Source organism: Gavia stellata, chromosome 1, assembly GCF_030936135.1.
Source record: "Gavia stellata isolate bGavSte3 chromosome 1, bGavSte3.hap2, whole genome shotgun sequence".
NCBI classification, from domain to species: Eukaryota; Metazoa; Chordata; class Aves; order Gaviiformes; family Gaviidae; genus Gavia; species Gavia stellata.
In genome coordinates this window covers 111,999,903-112,022,883 of record NC_082594.1, presented here as the reverse complement: position 1 = coordinate 112,022,883, position 22,981 = coordinate 111,999,903, and the positions used below count along the sequence as shown (strand labels likewise).

General features: G+C 36.9%; 1 protein-coding gene across 1 annotated transcript in view; it reads left to right on the top strand.

The window, feature by feature from the left end:
- Positions 1–22,981, top strand: part of ROBO1 (roundabout guidance receptor 1) — a 530,296-nt gene that overhangs the window by 444,525 nt on the left and 62,790 nt on the right. The window contains exons 6-9 of the mRNA XM_059823819.1: positions 2,698–2,836; positions 4,100–4,227; positions 19,656–19,664; positions 22,439–22,563. Coding sequence (XP_059679802.1) covers positions 2,698–2,836; positions 4,100–4,227; positions 19,656–19,664; positions 22,439–22,563 — 401 coding nt within the window. The remainder of the gene's footprint in view (positions 1–2,697; positions 2,837–4,099; positions 4,228–19,655; positions 19,665–22,438; positions 22,564–22,981) is intronic.

The following is a 22,981-nucleotide window of genomic DNA, read 5'->3' as shown; positions in this document are numbered from 1 at the left end:
CTAACTTTTTAGAAGTTAAGGAAGACTTCCTATGAGCTACTATACCTTTTTGTATTTTTTTTTTAATTTACAGACGTCTTTAAAGCACTTTGGAAGGAAGTTTATTGTCAAATAGACTTTTAGAACTTACAAGAATTGAAAGAAAGTTGTAGTTACATGAGTACAGTCCTGACACTGGGCTCCTAGTTAACTGTCCCAATTAGTTGCTCTTCACTAGTCTACTCCTAACCAGGGAATCGTCGTGTGGACTGTTACGTAATCCAGGCTGGAAAATACTATTCTTGCCTGAACACCTGTAAGAGGGATGTATTGCAGAGAGAGGTCTGTCTTTGCCTTTTTCTTCATCTCATTTTCCCTTCAAACATATTTCTGATTTTCAGCCTGGGAAAACTAGTGAGGTTTTCTTTTCAAACAGGACAGTAAAGCTTTGAATGTCTTATCAGTCCATGTCTAGAAATCTTTAATACACGTTAATCTTTCAACTCAGGCCTTAGACATGTGTGAAAAAGTATGAGAAACATGCTGACTTCATATATTAAAATCTTTCAACCTAAATCTTCTGTTTATGGGTTTTAGTTATTTAGAAGTTAAACTTTTGCTTTTAGGACTCTGCTTTAAATCAGAGGGAGGATTGCATGCCAGAAACTGTAAGATTAGAAAGTTTCAAAGTGATCCTTGCTACACTTGCCTTGTATTTACCAAATAATCGTGTGACAAAGATAGATACTTAAATCAATGCTGATTCCCCTTATCTGTTTATGCGTTTGAATAAGAGTGCTATGAATGGGCAGACAAAAGCTCTCAGACTACTACTCTTCCTTTAGGAAACTGATCTAGAGAACAATGTGCCTCTTGTGGGTTTTGCTGTTGCGTAGCAGTCCTGGCCTTACCAGATCAGTCCTCTTTCTCTTGCATAATTAAGTTGAATATTCTTCCCCAAACTATTCTTACTCTGAAGTTTAATCTGGGATGTTCTTTTCTTGCGTTCAGATTGCATTTTTACCTCATTTACAAGAAAGGAGCGGGGGCAGGGGGGAATGTCTATATTTGTATTTTTTTAGTTCATAGCTAGATTCATGTCTGTAGGTCTTTGTGTTATTTCTCACTTCTTGTATATGAACTCAGGCTAACTGACAGCTTAAAGATAACTTGCTCTTTCATCTAACGTTATTTGCCTAGCATTGCAAGCAAAGGTAAGTTTTCTACAACACAGGTGTCCAGTTGGTCTGGACATCCTTGAGAATGAAGGAAGCTCTTTTATAGGATTTTGTTCAGTTCACATTTCCACTACAGTCCTTTTTGAACCGTTCACTAAGCTTTTATGATACTGAATATCTGCATCTTTATCTGCAAAGTCAACATAATATCTGGAACCACCTTTTTCAAACACAACTATGAGACACTAAGAATATGGGATTGTCTCTTTATCCTTCTGTCTGCCGCTTTTGTACTCCTATGAGAAATTTATAGTGTATTGTTGGGTATTCACACTTTGTGATTGTGCCAATGGCTTCAGACTCTTCCAGTTCCAGGGAGATGATATTTATATCTTTAATACATACAAGTCAAAACATGCAACTGCCTTTCCAACTCCCTCAGAGCTTTCACAGGTTTATAGGCAAAAAGGTCATCTGCCTTAGGCAAAGGAACCTGCCAAGCACTCTCCTGTTAAACCTTCCCTGTTCTTTTATGGACAACCTGTTGTTATCTGGTGCTGCCTTTCTAGATGGGTAATCCTTCCTGGAGTACCCCAGGAATTGTTAAAAACACTTTTCTTCCTTGTGTGTGTGCAAACCTCACTGCACTCCAGCCTGGTGGGGAACTACGAAACTATGAATAGCCCAGCACCATAAAGCCTTGAACCATGTTACGGGTAGAAAATTGTGTCGATCCCTTTCCTGAAATTTCCAGCTAGTAGCTGGGTTGCCAGAATAGCACAGCCTGTACTGAGATCCCGGTTTTTTTCAGAAAGCCTGAGAAAAAGTATGCAGCAATTAATCTGACTCTGGTCAGCCTACAATGTAAGTCAGGCATAACAGCAATTTTTGTGAGCAAAGATTATAGAGAGGACATTGTGAGGTTTTTTGGCTTGTTTTATTTTATGAGTGCTAGTGAAAGAAAATGTTGTCTTTCTAATGTAGCATTGGAAATTATTGCATCGAACACTAGCTGCTGCTGACACCTGCAAGCAACCATATAGAGATACTGTGCTGGACCTTACTTTGCGTTCAAATTTAGAGGTGCCATTGAGTCAAAACCTCCAGTGAGACAATGTTTGGTTTGTGCCTTCTGTCTTTTTGAAGCAGCGCAGCAGATGAGTGGTCATTTGTCTGGGTCTTTGCAGCAGGCCTGCTTCTATCTGAGGACTGATGTGCATTTAGATTTTCTGTGTAGGCTGTATTTTCCTTTAGCTGTATTAGCTGTGACGATGATACATAAGAAATAAGGAAGTCTGGGCTTGGATCCTGAGCCACTGTTGAGAGCGTCTGCCTCCTGTGCTGAGGTTCACAGTGCTGGCCACCTGCAGGGCTACAGATCTTCTGCCTGGGGCTGGGAGCAAGAGGAGCTGCGGCAGAGGCACCTCCATCAGATTCATTACCCTGCTCCCCTTCCTCTAATAGCCACAGTTCAGGGAAAATCGCAATTCGGGCACAGAACTGCTGGACTAATCCCTTTTTTCCTTTCCTTTCCTTTTAGAGAGACCATCTTTTGTGAAGAGACCAAGTAATTTGGCTGTAACTGTGGATGACAGTGCAGAGTTTAAGTGTGAGGCAAGAGGTGATCCAGTCCCTACAGTAAGATGGAGGAAAGATGATGGGGAACTACCAAAAGCAAGGTGCAGTACATGGAGTTACCTTTTTTATGACATCTAGCTTGGTATATGATGTAGCCAGTCAACATTTGACAGCTAGCATTTCTTTTTCTTGAATGGAGAAGGCCTGGCTGATCTAATAAGACATTTGTAATTACTTTTGAGCTCTCTTTGAAGTTATAATTTTTATTGAAACTGAAGAATGGCTTGTTCTCAAGCTTTTGTTGTGACAACACATGACAAATACAACAAAAAAATAGCTAAGTTCAGTCAGTAAGATCTGATACAGATTAATTCTTCACCTGAAGAGTCTTTTGTAATTACTAGAAGTTTTGGAGAATGTATAACAAATAGTAAATTAGATTACAACATCAAGACGTAAATATTGGAATTGCAATTGATACAAAATGTAGTCTGGTAATATAGAAAGCTGCCTTGGTTATACATCTTCTTGTTACGAAGTTTCCAATTAACTTTTTTGTTTTCTGTCATTTCTCTAATTCAGGCCAAAAAATAAAACACCTTATTAAAAAGAAATGGATTCTGTGGTATAGATAGATTATTTATTTATTTACTTTGAATTCCCAATCATCAGTTAAAAACCTACTAGGGGAGGGGATTGAAAGAAGAAACCCTGTTAACAGTTGGCTCCGGTCATCCAAATCCAGCTTCCTGTTAATCTAGTCTGTAGCTTTAATCAAAATTACAGCGTTTTTAGGAGGAAAATCTACTTCCCTTAAAGAGAAACACATTGACTGCATTATACAAATAAGAGAAAAAAAGGTGATGAAACAAGACAAAATGGTAAAAGGCCACATCATTGTTCTTTTAAAAAAATTATTGAATGAACTGTGATTTATCTTGACTTTCAAGCAATTCTGATCTTCTTGAGAACGATATTTTCTTTTCAACCATATAAAAAAAATCTTTCATTCAGGCGGAAAAAAAATAGGGAGAATAATAACTATTACTACATTTACTTGTTAAAAAAGTTCTAACAATTGAAACGTTCTGCATTAGAGCTTTACAATTGTATTACACCAGTGAAATTCTACTGATGTCAGTAAAACTGACTCAATGAATTCAGAATAAGGTTTTCAAATATTTACATATATTTTGCTTTTAAAACTTTACTTTTAAATTATCAATTTATAAGGATTTATACATATTTTTATTTCTAAGGGAAATGTAGGAATAAAAATATTTGAGCGCAAACCCACCATATTTTTACCCTTTACAGAAATTGTACAATTCCTATTCATTGTTTATTACTATGTATATTTAAAGATACGAAATCCGTGATGATCATACCTTGAAAATCCGGAAAGTTATGGCAGGAGACATGGGCTCATATACTTGTGTTGCAGAAAACATGGTTGGAAAAGCTGAAGCATCAGCAACTCTAACTGTTCAAGGTAAGAATGTTTCTTTACATAGTACTCTAACCTAGAATAAAGTTGATTTTTTTGCACGGCACCTTTATATGGAGTTAGTTGCTATATGCAGACTAGTTGAGTCTATACACAACTAGTAGAGTTGCTGCTCTACTCTATGCATGCAGGAACTCTATGAAGTGTTGTAAAAAAAACCAGGCAAAAATATAAATTTGGTTTGAGTTGTATTCTTAAGAAATTGAAACACTTCAGATGTAAGGTCTTTTGTAAGCAGTCTTTATAGTACTGGGATGGAGAACTGAATATGTTTTGAACTTCAGTGTGATCAGAATGATGTCACTTAAAATCTTTGTATCTGCAACCCTAACAGAAAAAAGAAAAACAGTGTTAGCAAACTACATTGTTTTAACTTGTTACAGAAAGAGTTATAAGTTCAAGTATCTGCTAAATTTTTTCAATTAAATACGGTAAAGAAGCAGTTTATGATAAATCTGTTTGTATATCTTTTAATACACTAACCCAGACCACTGGAATTCCTGTTGCTTTTTCATTATGAAAGCGTATCGTAGCACTACTGTTTCTTTGTAAGATAAAAATTCAGTGGAACTCAGTGAACTAATATGTATAAAAATCCTTCATTGCCTTTATATACACAATCCAGATGTTCACTATTCAGATAATCCCTCTCTTCCTTTCCTGGCTCGCAGACAGGCAATGATGTCATCCTGATGCTTTTTTCTAAGCGCTGATGGTCCTTCTGTCCTTTTCTCTGTTCAGTGGGAATTAGTCATTATGGAGTTCTGGGGAAGTATAGGCTTAAAAATATTTTATTTGGTAACAGGCCCCTATTTTGGCACATTTACTGTAACAGGAAAGGTCTTGTCCTTAACCTGCTCTCCTTTTTCCACCAGAAACTTTTGGTGTCCTTAATATCTGTAGCTATTAGGAAAGTAGGAATTCTTTTGTTGAAGCTCCCATAAAACCCAAGAATTTTGAGATGTTCTGTTTTGTTAGTCACTGTGATGTTTATACATCAAAACTGATACCTTATGTTTGCAAAATAACTGGCTCTTATGCTCAGTGTTTTAGAATAAAAGATTAACACATGAGCAGTAAGCACAGTTTGTTCAAAAGAAAAAAGACTGAATTTTTTTTAAATGGCGATTTGTTCTGAAGATCACGTCTTATATCAACTGCTAATCTTGTAAAATGTTAGTATTAAGAAAATTTGCTTTGTGACTGGTTGAGCAGTTACATTTCTGGAAATAAGCTATTGGTAGCCCTAATCTTTCGTAGTCCTATTTAAAATAATAAGTAAAACACATTGTTGTAATCCCATTTAGGTTAATGGTGATACTTAGATATGAAATGACATAAATATCTGGATGTTAGAGATGTAGAGTGAGATCTTTTGAATTTTGATAATAAAATGGTACTTTAAGAAGCATGATCATAACCTAAGTCTTGATTCAGCAAGCTTCTTACTTTCTTTAAGTAATTGTATTACACAGTAGATATTTACATTGTAACAGCTTTGCTCTGTGGATATTGTTACGGGATAATTTGTTTCCCAGTGTGAATGGATTACCTCCTGAGCCATTTGTCTGTACTAATGTCTTCGTAGAATGGATTGATGTGAGAAACTGTGATGTGTAAGGCCAATTTGTACTTGGTAATGTAATAAATTATGATCAAAATCCATTTATTAGAGTGTCCAGGAGACCTATTTTTATGGGAAGGAAAAAAAAAGAAGACTTCTCTAGAACACTTGCATTTTCCATTCAGATTTTTTGACATTTTTCCTTCTTTTTCCTCCTTCTCCTCTTCTTCCCTCTTCTCCCCTCCTCTTCCCTTGCTTAAAACACTTTTTTTTTCCCTAAAGGGTCAGATTTTTGACTATGCCTCATCTAGAGAGGTAGATTTGATCTTCTTGTTTCAGTGCTAAGGTGGCATTGATCTGACTGTTCATGGACACACAGCTCTTCAAGGAGAATTATTTTTTTTCATATGAGTAGTATTTTTTCTGGGTGATTTAAGGAATGGAAATGACAAGTCTTTTCTGCACTTTTGGTAATTGTCACGTGATCTGTTGACTGTAGGGTTTAATAAATGTGTGTTTGGCTATGCCAAATAGAGTTATTTTGGTTACGTATTTGTAAACAGAGGGCTATATTGCAAATCATGGCCTCAGATGTTACAGCTGCCACTGTGCAGACTTGTTAAATTCGGCAAAGGACAAAGGGGGTTTTGCTTGGTTTTGGGTTTGTCTGGGTTTTGGGTTTTTTGTGGGGGTTTGTTTTGGTTTTTTTCCCCCTCAGTATCTCAGCAATAGGCTGTGGTGTTTTCATGCCAGACTGTATGCCAAAGAAAGAATATGAGAGTCGTTAATGGTAACCGCAGAAGATGTGTGTCCGTGTTATGAAAGGGTCAGTCATCATCTGTCAAGTGTCTGTACAGTGGAACTGCTGCACTGAATGAAACATGGCATAGAGCAGAAAGGGCTATAAGCAGTGCTCTTCGGGACGCTGCTCGGGCCTCAGGGTTGGTAGCACTGCTAAGAAGAGGACATATCGTCTTCTATACTCGTCATTTTTCAGGCCTCAAGCACTGTGATTGACCTGTGTATGTTCTGCACGATACAGGGTTATCTAGGGTATTAAAAGGAGGAGCATGCAACACGGAGGCTAATTGAGATACCTAGGTGTCAGGGATGTGTTGATGAAACGTGGCCAATAGCTAACCTGGTGTCTCAGCAGAGAGCTGCCCTGGATCTGGCAGTACTAGTATCTCCAGGTCAGCTCTGACCCTGCTTGATCTGGCAGCCGTTGGAGTGCATGGTGCATGCCCTCCAGTGCTCCCTGTATCAGGAAAACGGCACAGCGTTGCCTTGACCTAGGCGAATGGGCCCAATCCGTGTCCGTGGACTAGGAACTGTCAACTCAGATAGTTCAACTATATGTAATAGGATGCTAACTGTAGAAAATACAAAAGAGGGGAGGAAATATCAATTCCATTTTAATGTTCTTCCTGCTCATGGCACCCGCATCACAGATTCTGATTATTGTGGAATCACTGTTTTTCTCTATACAGACTCCTAACTTTGGGGATTATAAGTGTTTCCTTACATGAATTACAGATGCTGTATTTTTATTGCTATTTCAGTCATATTCATAAGCCAAATTTGGAGTTCTGTATTGACATAGAAGTTTGAACCCTTCACTTAGTCTTTTACTATTGCAGCTTAAAAGCATTTCCATCCTTGAAACTGTTTGTCAAGTTACCTTATTTTCTCCTTGGAAAACTAAATAGTTAAGAAAATGTAATCCTGCTGTTGTTTGCATTTTCCTAAAATTAGAGTGTCTCAGTCCACTGTTTTCATTTTGCAATGTGTAGTGCATATGTAAGGCATCCAGAGACGTTGCTAAATACATGTGGAAGCAATTCATTCAGGAGATGATTAATTATTAAATAAATACTTCAGTCAATACAAATTGCCAGGAAGCAGCCCAGAGTACAATACATTATACTTTACCAGTACATTATATTTTACCAAGTAGCTGATGTGCTACAGAAAAGGGAAACAATGACCAAAAGTGCATCTCTGAAATCAGTGGGTTTTTCTCTTGCTATAGCACTAAGCAAGTTGGATATATTTATTGTGTATGTATTTAATATATATGCAAGATGCTTTTCATGTTTTTGTGGAGATTTCTATTATGTGATTTGCTTAGTTTTATGCCTTGAAGAAGGACTGTAGAAATTATATTATATATTTCATTATTATATATAACTGAAACCCATGTTTCTAAGACACACAAAATTACCAGAAATGTATGCCTCAGAACTTCAGTTCTAAAAAGGAATTAGTTTTACTATTAATGCAAATAAAAGTAGGGCTTCTTCAAGATTCTGCAAATTTCACATTTAATCATAAAAATGCTTTTAAGTAAATCTAACAACCAAAGGTTTTACGTATTTTCCCCTACTTCCATTTGCTTCGCTCCCATTTGCAGTACTTAATTAGGCTTTTTTAACATCTAATTTTATAGTAAGTTTATAATTTATGCTGAAATGAGCTTTACTCTCTGATACAAGCAGACATTATGGCTCCCGTAGAAGTCCTACTATGGCCTATAATGGCCAAGAACCATTATAGCAATGACAGCGTAGTTGCTACTCAGCAGGAGTTAAAAGAGAAACAGGTCAAGTAGGTCAGCTGGCTTGAGGACTTCACAAGAGTAATACCAACATTGCATCAGTTGGTGACTGTCGGTCGGTCATCAGCAGGTTGGTAGTGAACAACAATCCTCAAACTTTAAGTTCTTCTTAACTTTTCTTCCTCAAGCAAGTGGCTGTGGAGGAGCTCACAATACTTGTTCCAGTGTCCTGCCTAATATGCACCTAAACATGCAGCAGCAGTGACTGAAATGTAAATTTTGCTATTCAAAGGCACTAAACACATTCAGTGTTATCAGTTTGGCAGGAAAAAAGAAGAATTCCTATGGGAATTACACTGGCCAGTTCATATTTTACAGTGGTGATCTTTGATATCAAGGATTTTTAGCTTATGATGTCATTAATTTTAGGGTTAACAGAGCTTGTCTGCAAGGTGGATAGTGAGCAGAACTTTTGATAAGTGACTTCTGGCTGTGATTTTGCTGTACTAGTCAACTGACAAGGAATTTTAATCTGAAAAGGTGTCATGTGCTTCAGGTCTGGAATTTCCTCCTCCTTCCACCCCCTCTTTGTACAAAGTAGCTTCAAGGCACACCGTAAGAACCATCTATTTGATAAGGCTTCTGGGTAGGGCTGAGAATACCACCCGGAATGAAAAGGAATAGGGTTTGCTCTTTTATCTGTCAGATACCATATAAATGTTTCCACTGTGTCAGGCCGCTGGTACACGTTATAAGTTGGCTGTAAATGTAATTGCTTTATAGGAGTCCGATCTACCTACATTAAAACAACAAAGACAAAATTCAGATTTTTATGGAATTGCAAAAACGCTGTTGAGGTATATGGTGGTTATTATGTGTTGCAGTGAACGCCTCACAGTATCATGGGTGAATTTAACCACTTGAATTTTCAAACTGAGATTCGGATTTAAATCTGAAATTGTCTACATGGTCTCTCTTCAAGTCAGTATTTCTCCTTTCGAAAGAACTAATTTTAGGCCATATTCTGTCTTCAGTCCCCATGAAGGAGGAAGGAAGAATAGTGATTGTCCTATGAACTTCAGGATTTTTTTAATTATTAAACTTTTGTCAGGATGAATGGGGGAAACGATCTCTTGTGATTTGTATAGCTTAAAGAGACAGCCCTTTCCCCTTTAATGAGTGTTGTAAACTGTGACAGCACTTCAGATTTCTATCAAGGATCTGAGGAGTTTGACTGCCACCTATTTCTGGTGAAAGAATATAAATCTTAAAGGTTAATCAGAAGGAACTGAGGAAACTATCTGAAGAAGAGATTAGTGCCCTGAAGGTGCTTGTTCTACTGATGGAAGTGATGAACACTAAGATTCCTGAAGCATTTCTAAAATACAGGTAAAAGAAGGAATCAGTAAATATTTCAGTGGAATTAAAAAAAAAAAGAAAAAGTGATTTAGAGTTGCTTCAAATCCATGTAACATATTTTAATAAATAACTGCTTCTATGTTTTTTAAGTTTTTAAATGGAGTTTTATTTTTTTTACATAGAGTCTCATGACAGTGACAGCAATTGCTTACTGGGAAATAATACTTAAAAGCTTTTGAGATTACTTCCTGCAATTTAGTAGTTTGAAATAAGGACTTGAGACAGATGTTTCTGAGCAAGTAGAACAGAAGGAGTCCAAATAATTTGGAGAAACATTACTACAAAAATAAGTTGAAGCTGGAAGCTTTCTTCTGCTGAAAGGGTTTTATTTACTGTAAAGTTCTTAAAAATTCTACCTTTTTATCACTCACTGCAGAGAATTGAAGAAAGTAGATTTGTGTAGCATATTTCAGCACTCAGTTAAAAAGTAGCAAAGAAAATCTGAAGACTGTTTCCTAGTGCCTGCAATTTCCTAAATCCCATGGCTAGGGAAAAATCAATTGGTTTTGTATCAGGCTTCACTGTTGCAGACTTTATTTTGTGACTGCTGTTCTAAAGATCACATTTCAATAATTCTGTCTTTGGAACAGACAAAGTAGAATTTTACTACAAGTTGCTGAGTTTGCAGATTTTGGGGTTTGTGTATAAAATTAGAGTGCAAGGAATAATAATTTTCATTGGTTGTTCATGAAACAGAACTGTACGTTCATTCTGAAATAAATTTAGGCTTTATTAAATTATGCTAAGCATCCATAAAAAGGTAATACACACTTTATTTTTGCCTTGTTTATAGCCTGTAAGTAATTTTCATAAGGACTATACAGTGATTATAGTGCACTCTCTTATTTTTGTTAGTTTACATGCATCATTAAAATCAGTCATCTCTGAATTGGTTCTTGATTAAAAAAATGCTGACTTATAATAACAGTGCATTCGAACATTATTTTTATAAGCTGGTTTGAGTACCGTTTGTTACTATGAATTATATTTTGTTTGAACACTAAAATATTTTATTGTTAAGTGCTGAATAAGAACTCAGAACTGGTAATAAAGTATCTTGCAGTCTTTATAGGTGAGCTAGATCACCTAGTAGGCTCAGTATCAGAATATTCCAGTGCAAGAACAAAAGGGCTTCTTCAGATTAAACTGCTATCAAGTATGCTCACATTGTTTTCTGCAGGAGGTATCTGCATGCTCCTCTTGTCCCTATGACCACACATTAATTCCTAAAGTTTGGGGTGAATTTTTTTTTTTTTCAGTTTAAGTATGGAATAGGATGAGAGGATTGAGAAACAAAACAAAACAAAAAAGCTGCCTGGATGAACATCAGGTTGCTTGTCTTATTCTCATAAATATCCTCTACTTTCTAAACACAGCATTGAAGGGAATTCTGTTCTCTTTCAGTGGCATAATGAGAGCCCACTTAGGACTTGCATCTCCTCAAATTAAACAGCCACTCTCTCTTTTGACACAGTTAAGGTAGCACATTGATATGTGGGTCTCAGTACAGAGGAAGAAGTCACCTGAGAGTTCTGCTGTGGTCCAGTCTTCCACCAGCAAGGTCTGATGGCCTTTTCTGTACCTCTTCCTTCAGAGTTCTTGGGTGCTCAGATCTTGTCAGATTTTTTTCCTCAAAGAGTATAACTAACCTAACTAAAGAGTAAACCTCGCAACATGTTTGCTAATATCCCTAGAGCATCATAGCTGCAGCAACACTTTTGTTTCAGGCTACCAGCAGTTTTTGATAACGTTATCATCTTTTGGCAGAGGTGAACCACTGCTTCACTGTATGAAAACCGGGCTGAGTGTCCCTGAATTTTTTTATTTTATTTTTGCACATTGCGTTTATTTCCTTAAGCAACTTGTTCCCTTTTCTCCCTCCATCATTGTAAAAATTCCTTGTACCTGATGGATAATTCCATCTTGAATAGAATTCTTATATGTTGTATTTTTTGCTACCTATAATTAAAAATTGTTAATATGTTACAGTTACCTTCCTGTTAACATCATTAAAAAGTAAGTTTGATGATTAGTGTCCCATATGTAGACTTGGATTGTCTCAATGTGGGGGTTATGGTGTGCCCATAAAAAGAAGTCCAGATTTCTTTTGAAATAGTATCTGTTTCAGTTGACAGTGTTCCTTGCTGAGTATTGCGTGCCCAAAAGAACATTTTTTAATTATCAAAAGTTACTGCACTGTAGAGATTTATTGTCCTTCCATTCTTAGTGCGTGTTTAGTATCCATTGATCATGGGTCTTTGGCCACTTTTCACAAATAGCTTTAACTTATTATAAGAAGGTTGCTATGGATTTCAAGTAATTCTTTCCAAGAAAAAAACTGTGCTATCATAAACAGCTGGGAAAAAAATCCCACTCTGTTTCCTTTTCAGCTCTACTATCTTTTACTGTAAGTCAAAAAATGCAGTAGGAAGCTGATAAGAATTCTTCAAATAGTATCCAGCTATCATAATCTTTTTGTATTTCTGCACAGCTTATTTAAAATTCATCTATCTTTTTTCACTCTTTTAAAAGGCTTTAGTATAAATATTTGTAGCCACGACTACTTAGATTGCAGCAGTGTCCAAAATTACCTCAGTTCTTTTTAAACACAGGGGAAGACAACTCTTCTCTGAAAAGAGAAGCCTGGGAAACAGGACTCCACAGTTTACTGCATTACTCTAGTTTTTAAATAGATGGACTTAGACTTGCCCTAAGTGTGCTCTCTAAATTTTATTTGGTTTATAGGATGGTTTAGGGAGGACCCAGAGCAAGGAAGGGGGAGGGGAGACTAGGAGAGGGACTTCTGGCAGACCTTATATCCCTCTCTTCCTCTCTCTGGCTCCTAACCCCCGTATTTCAGATTTCTCTTGTCACCTCAAAGCAATGACTACAGGATTTATAAATGTTTTAAACTGCCTACTACGTGTATTAACCTGAGAAGTGCTACCTTTTAAAACTCCACTGCCAAGTCTATTTCCACATTTTTTACTTTTATCGTAGAAATCTTCATTGAATCCTGCAGAAGGAGAGATTACGAACTTACTTATTTTGTAGTAGTATCAACAAAATCAGTTGCAAATCAAAAACTCTCATGTGAGTACATTTTACACACTGTTCTCTTCCCACAAATTTTTGCAGTAGGTTCCTCCCCTACATGCATATACAAACACTTACTTGTGTAGCCCTTTTCATCTTGACTTTTTAAATGTTTTAAAGGGAAGATTCATTAGCCTGCTGTGAAGCAGACATTAAGATAATATAGTTCCATGACTGAGACACAGCTCAGATAGAGCCAGATTTTACTGCCCAGCCCCATCAATTAGAGTTGAGGAGGGAAACACCTCTCAGCCTAAATTAAATCTCAAAATGGCCAGAAATCCATAAGGAATCAATGCCATTTGATAGTTCTCGAAAACAGAAATAGCACCCAAGCAGAAGGTTTGGTTAATGCACAGATCTTGTGCTGTTTATCAGCAGATGGTGGAGTTTAAGCCACCAAAGAGAGCAGAGAAGCTTAGTGACATTTTAATGCCGGTAATGAAACCAACAAACTGTTAAAACAAATTGCTTGTTGCTCCTGCTGCAGAGCTGAGAACAGATACCTTCCTGCTTGCTGCAGGAGGGAGAATCGATGATTTTGAATCCACAGCACTTTAAGTTGATCTCTAAAATTGGTTCTGGAGTCGATGATGTTGAACTGCCACACTGCATGTGTTGTGACGTACATGTTTAAGTACATGTTCTAAAGCCATATCCTCACCTGTGTCTCTCCCTGGTCTGTGTACCAGCCCTAAATGCACTTATATTTTCAAGGTTTTATTTGTACTGTTAGCACCAAGGAGCAGTATTTGCCTTTTTTCATCATCAGACCATTTTCTCCTAGAACACGTTAGCTCTCCTGAGTACACACAGGCACCTATCTTTTTTCTCTGGGTACCAAGTCAAGAGGCGTAAGCTGAATCCAGCCTGCCAGGCACGTGTGCTGTGCTGAAAATGAGAGAATATATCCTGCCCTGCACGGTCAGTGTGAATGTCATGGTGATGTGGCTACCAGGTTTCTAGACTGCAGCTGTCTCGTAGCTGCTGGCTCGGCACGGCCGGGTAAGTGCACAGTGAGAAGTGCAGCTGGCAGCCCACCAGTACCTCAGAGGGGCACTTCCCTGTAGGGCACAGACTCTAGCTAGACTGTTTCTAAGTTACTACCCAGTATTTGACAAGTCTTCACTATTCAGACAGAAGAGGGAATGTGGGTCAATTGTAAAGAAAAAATGAGTAATTACAAATAAAAAATAAAAAATCATTGGGAAGTATGTTGAGAAACACAGCAGCTAATTGATACTGAGATTTTCCCTTTTCCCACTAACTTTTCTGTGCGTGAACCTGAAACATTGTTATGGGTTTCTAGGTTTCCGCTACTTCTAAAGGTGACCTTACTATCAGAACTAGTTTTCCTGCTTTCTTTCTTAATTTCTCTTACTTACAGTACCATTATAGAAAACAATCTGTTTCTTTTCCAGTCAGATTTCTATCTTCTTGCCTTTGGTAACTTTGAAGTTACCGTAGTCACTTGTTCCTTTAAACTTAAGAAGTGCTTATCTGACACATCAGCAGCAATCCAAAACAGAATTTTTCCAGTCATCATAAATTTAATAAACCACAATCACTCCCTTGCTGGGGGTTCGGAATTACAAGTCATCACTTTTGATTTGAAACCTCAAAAATCTCATGTAAACATTTTGCCTCAACTATATGGCTGTGGTATTCTTGGTGCCAGACTGTTAGACCTTTCCTCAGAAGTTTGTACTGTACTGTATCACACTTGGTGCTCGGGGACTACATACTGTGAAAGCATTCATGGTGAGTAAGGGTGTCCCAGTCTGGTCTTACGTGTATGTGAATTTTAGCAGAAAATGTGGAAAATATGAATTATTTATGTATGTATCTAGACCTCAAGAAGTGACAGCTGTAAATAGAAAGACCAATGAGGATGAAAAGCGATATACCCCAATTCTTTCGTAGTGTACCTAGTGTTATTTTCCCATATTTTTCACAGGTTGAAGCCAGGAGACAGCTGAATGGCAGCATTTATATTTATTCAGGACAAGAGATTTTGGCCTTTATTTCTCTGTAGAAAGTCATACTTTCCACAAATGACTGCAGAGACACGTGCATATCAAGGATATTGGGTGTTTCAGATTGCTTTGATAAGAACAAATAGCCTATAAATCACTGTATAGGAAATGAAACATGGCACATGGTCTTAAACTATCTCCCTTAATAATAGTTTTTGCAAAACCCCAACATAAATATCTGGTAGTCTTGTTGCAGAAGGGCATTCAATGGTCCTTGTTCAGACACTTGAAGGTAAAAACTAATTAATTAGATTTCAGAGTTTAGCAGGCTTAGCAATGAAACATATTTATGAACAGAAGAGGTTGGCAGCTTTTTAGCTGAGTTTTTGTTTGGAATCGGGGAAGGAATTGGAAAACAAAGTTGTTCAGGATTTCTGGTGTTTTTTTTTAAGGAGCGAGCAGTCAGAGTTTGGCCAGTTTGCTAAACGTACTCAGTTTCTCACATTTCTTCTGCATATAACTCTAGTACCCAAATTTTCTGTACCCACTCATTTCAGACAGAGGTTATAAACAGTGGGTTTCTCACCCGCTCATTTCATACCAAGATTATAAACAGCTGAGTTTCAGCTATTCTAGAGAACTGCAATGCTCCATGACAGATAATGTAGCTATCTCTGTACTATCTCTGTTGCTAGCTCTGGAGTTTCTCCTCTCGCACTGTCTAGTCTCTACCTGACCAACTGCTTCAGAAATGCCTGCTCCCGAGCTCCGCTGTCTCTTCCAGCACAGAGGCTCATATTCGCATCCCATCTCCTACCAGTTGGTTTCTACAGGCACATTCAACCTCTGATATTTTTCACTTGAACTGGGATTAATGTATCACAAAATTAATTGAAAGCATTCTAAATTTCATTGTGACTGCCATTTCCTAGATTAGTCATATGGCCAAGGATTTATACAGAAGCTAAAGACCATATATGAGCTTGATGGTTGTATGTAATTATTGGCCTGGAGATTGGGATTGTTTCATTTCTCTGGTGTAGTATTATACTTCCTTGCTTCCTTTATAATAGCCTTTATGGGTGTCAAGCAGTCCTTGAAGACATGAAGATTTTTATTTAAATAATAAAAAATGAAACACATTGAGCTTAAATCGAAAGTATTCAGCTTGTGTCAGCTGAGTAACAAGGTATCTTCTGAGCACCTGGAAGGTATTCATAAACGGTAATGGTCAGAACAATAATTAATGAGGATTTAATATGCAGAACAAAACACTGTTTAGTGATTAAGTACCACCTTGAATCTCAGGATCTCAAAAGCACCTTATTAGTATAAATGAATGAAAATTTCTATAATTTTACGCTCTTTGAGATAGATAATTACTACCATAGCTTTCAAGAATGGGGTACTTGAAGTTTATAGCTTGTCCAGTATCAGATTACGAAAAAGACATAACCCTGTAATATTTAATTCTAAATACGAGGAAACCAATTATTTATAGAGATCAACATTCGCGTTCACCTTTGTGAGAAGAATTACAAAATGCGTTATTTAGACATGTAGATATTACAGACAGTATGTTGAGGTCTCATATGTACCTGTGAGGAAGGGTTGAGAGAATGGTGCTTGCACAACTTGGAGGAGCGGTGGCTTCAGGGGGACGTAACAGCAGCCCCCAATACCTAAAGGGAGGTTGTCCGTAAGATGGAGCCAGGCTTGTCACAGTGGTGCATGGTGGGAGGACAAGAAACAATGGATTTAAGTTGAAACAAGGGAGATCGAGGCTGGATATGAGGAGAAATTTCTTCACTGGTTGGACAGTCACGCAGTGGAGCAGGTTGCCCAAAGAGGCTGTGCATTCTCAGTCTTGGAAGCTTTCAAGACCTAACTGGATCAAAGCCTATGCAACCTGGTCTGACCCCATAGCTGACCCTGCTTGAGCAGGAGCTTGGACTAGAGACCTCCAAGGTTGCTTCCAACCTGATTATCTTACAACCCTACAATACTACATCTGTCAAATACAATAGTTGCTCCGTTAACATCTGGCAACAATACTAGTCTGTAGTTTAAGTCCTAAAACTGCAAATTCCTACTCTTGCAAGTGGATTTAATGATACCAATAGTCCCAGTGAGGTTGGTAGGATTGCTGGCAAGAATAAGGCATTAAAAGATCACGTCACTAGTCTGGAAACCACTGTTGTTTTTTGTTCACTGACTGGACACGTCTTCCCTGAAAAACCTCATGCGTCAAGGAAGTTATTTGAAAAGCAAAAATATTATTCCTTTGGTATTTGTGGTTTTACATGCTAACTTCCTGTCTTTACAAACAGGTTATTCCCCCTAATTGCCATGTGAAAAGCCATGATTAACACAGGGAAAATTAATTTACTTTAGAATTGAAAGTGCTGTCAAATAAAATGTGCCATAATAAAGGAAAAACTATTTACTTCTCAGTTTTAGTAACCTTAGATATTAATAGGATGTAAATCAAACTAAGAAAGTGGTCTTTGTTGTAGTTGTTGCTATTATTGTTGTTCTTTTAAACCACATGATGTCCCTCTGACAGAACTGTTTAAATTTTTCTATGAAATTTCACCCTTTGCTCTTGCCACAGATTTGCAACCAATGTGATGCCCTGTTTCTATAGGGTTTTATTTTCATGTATCAGTATCCCCTCTGTTTTTACAGGTGGGCAAAAAAATATATTTGCTTGACAGGGTTATTTTTGACCTACAATAACAAAACCATCTGGTAAAAAGAAAAGTGGAAATTCAGCACTTACAAGTTAATTTCATTTCTAGAAATGTAATTGAGCAACCAAGACAGATTTCTATCTGTTAGAAATTTTCAAGTGACTTTTCAGTAGAGGGCTTAGGCAGCTTTGCATTGCTACCAAGAAGGCTGAACTTTTCTCTTTTTGGCACTACTTGAGTAATGGAAAATTGGGAATTTAGAGTTACTTCCTCTGGGCAAGAATTGCATCCCGTTAAGTCTCTTATCAGGCTGTTTCATGTAGAATATGAGGTGTGTTTTATGGAGAAGCATTTCTAACTCCAGAGCAGGTCAGACTGTAATTGCAAGTTTAGTAGAGAGCTTTTCAGTTAAAAAGGAGTGGTTACTGGGTAATATACTTACACACAATCAAGAGTAGCTAGGAGCTGAGTCTTGGGGGTGAGCGTATTTATCTTGGGAATTCTTGTGTATTATTTCTTGGCCACTCCTCTTACAAGTCATAGACTTGCAGATAATCTGAGCAGAATAATGGGCACTGATTTTCTCTTTGAGGAATACTGAACCCACACATTAAAGAAGGCTAATGTACATCCAGAATAATTCCCTAAAATTGAAACTCAGGTCTTTGAAAAATGGTAATTTCAACTTCCTCTCTTTGGGATTATTTCCTGAAAAAATGTCTCTAATAACATAAAACCCAAATTCTCCATATGATCTGGTTTTGGTGCATTCAGTTGCAGCTTCTTGGCTTCAGCATGATCCAAATTCCAATATTATATCTGATTCTCTTTCTGCTTCATTTTCATAATACACCTGGAGTCCTCTGTATTTATTTGAACAGTAAGCCAGTATTCCTCATGCTTAATGAATGTTGGCAGACTGGATATTATGAGTTTCCTCCATGTGTTTTATCAGAAGATGGTGTATTGCAGGTGCTTACCTACTCGATATGAAAGTGTACCCTGCTGAACAATAGTTGTTTTACTCTCAACATAAAGCGATGAAGTGTTGAAGGTCTTGGTATTTGTAACATGCATTAAAATATGGTTTTGGGGTTATTTACTGTAATTAACTTATACCAACTACCCTTTTTTGATTGACGTTTTTGTCAGTATCTGTGTATATTTTTTAAATGCATGATTTTTACATTTTTATTTTCAATCTGGTCTTTCAATTAGTGATATGTGGTTGGAATGCTTTCTAACGTGCCTTTCTTTTATAAGCAAAGTTAGCCTGCCAGGATCTGTGCCATTTCAAAGTTTATGAAAATTTTCAACTATGATTGAAAGATAATTTAATATTAGATAATTTACCACTGACAATTTCCATTGAAAAATCTAATATTTTGCAATAATTCTCTGGTTTTCAATATTTAGTGAAATGGGGGGGGGAGAGAAAAGGGTTAAGAATCTTTTCAAATTAATTTTAATTGTGGTTTAGTTTGCATTTGCAGTTTAATAGTGAGCATTATGACCTTGATACAGCGATCTTACATTAAAGAGATTGGTGTGTGGGCTAAATGCCTCAGCATATTATTATTTTTTTAATAAACTTCCTTTGTAACAGCTATTAGCCTCAGAAAAGTATTTTCCCTTTGTAGATGTTTGGATGCTTTAGAAAGGGTGTAAATGTCACTGTTCCATTTCAGCAATTTTGCAGATTGATATTTACTCGAGATTTCAAGTTAATTTTACCATGGAAAGCTCTTGATTCAGGGAAATAATAATATGAAAAAAAATTTTACTCAAGGTTACACAACAGTTCATTAGAAAGGCTTGGAGTAGAACGCAGGTTGCCTGACCATTATTTCAGTCTGTTACCCATTTTCCTTTACAGCCTGCTTTCAGCATTTGATAGAGACTTCTGTTTAAAAATCAAATTAAAAATAGTTGTTCAACATTTTAAACCTATTTTTCATATATCAGAATATATGTGTGCTTTCTCAGGTCCTTACCAAGGGTCCTATTTATTTATTTGTTTTTTTAATTTTGCTTTATTCTTTGCTTGTTTCATGTCTATTCAATTTTATTTATTCCATGTTTTCTTTTTGTTTTGTTTTTGTTTTTAGTTGTGTCTGGTAAGTTGAAATTTTATTGGCCATCTTCTAGTCATCGTATCACTGTGACGGGAACTTCTCCTCCCCTTCCCATCCATCCCCTTCCATGTCCTTCAACCAGTCAGCTCCCATCTTTTACTTGTTATTGACAAGACACATCGCACAGAATAAATTCTGCATGAAGTATGGGTAACTTAATGGCAAAGAGAAAGGTAATGGGTTGCTAACTTTCTGTCTGTTTTTACGTGATGTAACGAGTCAAAACCTAATGTCTTTTTTCTTCAGTGACTGCATTAGTTGAACTTCCAAGTGGTCTATAAAAAAATATTTTTGTTTTAAAGGTCTCAGGGATAGAAGTTCTTCTTTCCTTAAATGGATTATTATTTCAGCATCTTTTACAGTATATTCATCACATACCACACATATGTGAGCCAAGGTGTGAAAGCAAACGGAAGTTAAAAAAAAGACAGTGAAAATGCTTCCAGTACAGTGAACACTGAATGGAATTTAATTATAAAGTTTCACTTACCACTGTTTTAATTCTTCTGACATTGAAGCTAATAAGATTTTTATTATTTACCTTAATGGCAATAGATTTAGAATAATACACATGTGCATAATACACATATATATATTTAGAATAATATACATACAAAATACATATTTAGAATAATATCTAGAGAAACATATACTTATTTACATTTTATAAATTCTACCATTGTTACCTGAAAGACTGAATTTCCCCTCATTTTTTGTATTCAGTAGTCCCTGAACGGTCATCTTCAGGTACTAGAATCACAAAATAGCATTTTAGAAATGCTATAGAAATATAGAAATGCATATAGAAATAGCATTCAGCTATTTCTCCAGTGGTGAGAGCCATTTTAATCTCTTCATAGCTGTACCCATTCTCAAGTTCAATGAAATCTGAAACCTTATAAATCCTATGTACTAGCACAGGATTTAGAAATCCTCAGTTCCATTTTGTGTGGCATTGTGTCACAGACTAGTACAGAACCAGCCAAGCCCTAAATTTAAGCATATGCTAAATTTATTCTTGTTACTAGAATCCAACAGCATAACAAAGGTGCTTCACCCTCATACCCATTTTCCCCATCATACCTTACAACCCTGTGGTAAACCCCCAACGGTTTCACCTTCCGTTCTAAATTAAACATGCTGTCATGTCAAAATCTTCCCACATCATCTTCCAAGGTATTGATTGAACGTTTCAGAGCTAAATGTTTTGAAGTCTGCTAATTGCTGTAGGTCAATCTTACCTTCACTTTGGGTAGTTTCTTATCTAAGGAAATTCTAGGAAAGGTAGTATTTGCATCCAAATGTAAATAATAATATATGTTGTGCTTTAAAAATTCCTCCCAAAGCAGGAGGGTCGTAGGAAGAGTATATTCTAATGTAAACTCAATAGGGAGCAGAGACACAAAGCATGAGGAACAGATAACTGAAAGCATTGGCCCAGAGGACCACTGAAAGCAATTTTTTTAGAAAGGTCTTTCAGTGTTATTGAATTAATTCTAGATAAAGCCCCAATTACTTGTTGTTTATAAAACACATTGAATAGTATCTTTAAATTATGAGATTCACACTCTTTTTAAAGGAAAAAAGGTAAATAGAGAAATGTTTGAAAGGGAAAAAAAAAAAAACGCCACCAAAAATGTGTGGGTTATTAAAGTCAGATTCAAAACATCCTCTTTATTCTCAACCCAAAGAAGAGGGAGATCATAATTAGGTTTGGACAAATGATCAGAAGGAATTGGAAATTAATACGTAAATGGACTTTCATTTAATGCACATTTTTCAAGAAGTGAGAGTTAACAGCCTATAAAACAAGCTAGATTTTTTTCTGTGCTAGCCCCATCAAGATACCTAATGCTGTCGTCTATGCTGATTTTTTTTTTAATGTGGCTGACATGATTTTTTGACATTCTTTTTAATACTGGATGAAGGGGTTGTTGAAGTCTGTATAAATCAAACAGTTTGGACAATGCTGGCAGTATTTATAATGTTAGGCTGAGCAGATGTTTCAAATTTGCCTTCATTTGCATATATATTTTGTTTGAACATGCCCTTGCCTGTGTAAATGAGGAAGACATTTAGCTCTGCTGTTCCTTTAAATTCATTCCACTTCAGTTATTGGGCTGAAGATTTTAAATGGTTATACTTTGTTCAGTAGTATTTCTGGGGCTTTTGAGTTTAAATTTTTTTGAGACCCTAACTACATCAGAAGTCTCTTATATAAGCAATTAAGGGCTTTTTCTGTCCTCAGCTTTCCTAAATCAAAGATGTTTCTGCATGTAAGCCTGAATTCAGTTACTCAACAGTGTTTATTGCAGCCCTTGACAAAGTGAGGCCTGTGGGCCAGTTGTCCCTCAGAGATTTCTCCATTCTGATTTGTAGCCATACTCCTCCTTTAAAATCCAAATTGTAACAAATTTGTTCGTATTGGTGACTGTTGCTCTGCAAGTTGTCTCATTAAGTCGATGGGACTTACTTCCTTGTGTACGTGGTCAGTAATAAAAGCACGTGCTGCACAGTCAGAGTTTTAAGTGGGAGGTCCAGCAACAGAAAAGATGATCCGAGTGGTGCTGAAGCTGTGGCTGTTAGAGACTGATGTGTCTTTCTGCTGCTTCTCCTTATTAACGAAACTTAACTGTTCTGTTTTACACCATTTAAAGTCAGCAGGCAAACTGTGCTTTCAAATAGGCTAACTTTGGTCTTCTGATAGTAGTGCGATTTTTATTTTATTTTATTTTATTTTTATTTTTTCCTTTCAGAGCCTCCCCAGTTTGTTGTAAAGCCTCGAGATCAGGTAGCTGCGCTGGGGAGAACGGTGACTTTCCAATGTGAAGCAACTGGAAACCCTCAGCCAGCCATCTTTTGGCGGAGAGAGGGAAGTCAGGTAAAACAGCCTTTCTGTCCCTTCTTCCTGGCAGTTTCTTGAAGAGATGCTGTCACATGAGAGAGAAGTGTTTTAAAGGTGTGGAAAATTGGTCTAGAGCTTGGAGATGCTGGATATTTCTTTGCTACTTGTAAGTCACATGCATGCTAGGCGATGTCAGCCTCACTAGAAAGGATTTCTATGTTTTGCACAATCTCCCATTTCCTCCATGAGTGTAAAAATAAATCTATGAAACAACTGGAAATATTCCGTCTTTTGCTACTGTGAAAATCTTTTTCACCTTACAGGGAGAACTTTTAAGAGATGAAGGGATGACTAATGCTGAAGTTTGTTTGAACTCCCAAACGCTCGCAAATTTTCAGAAACTTTGTCTCTGGGTTTATGGTGCAGCTATGTTTGCCATGTGTTTGTGTGTGCC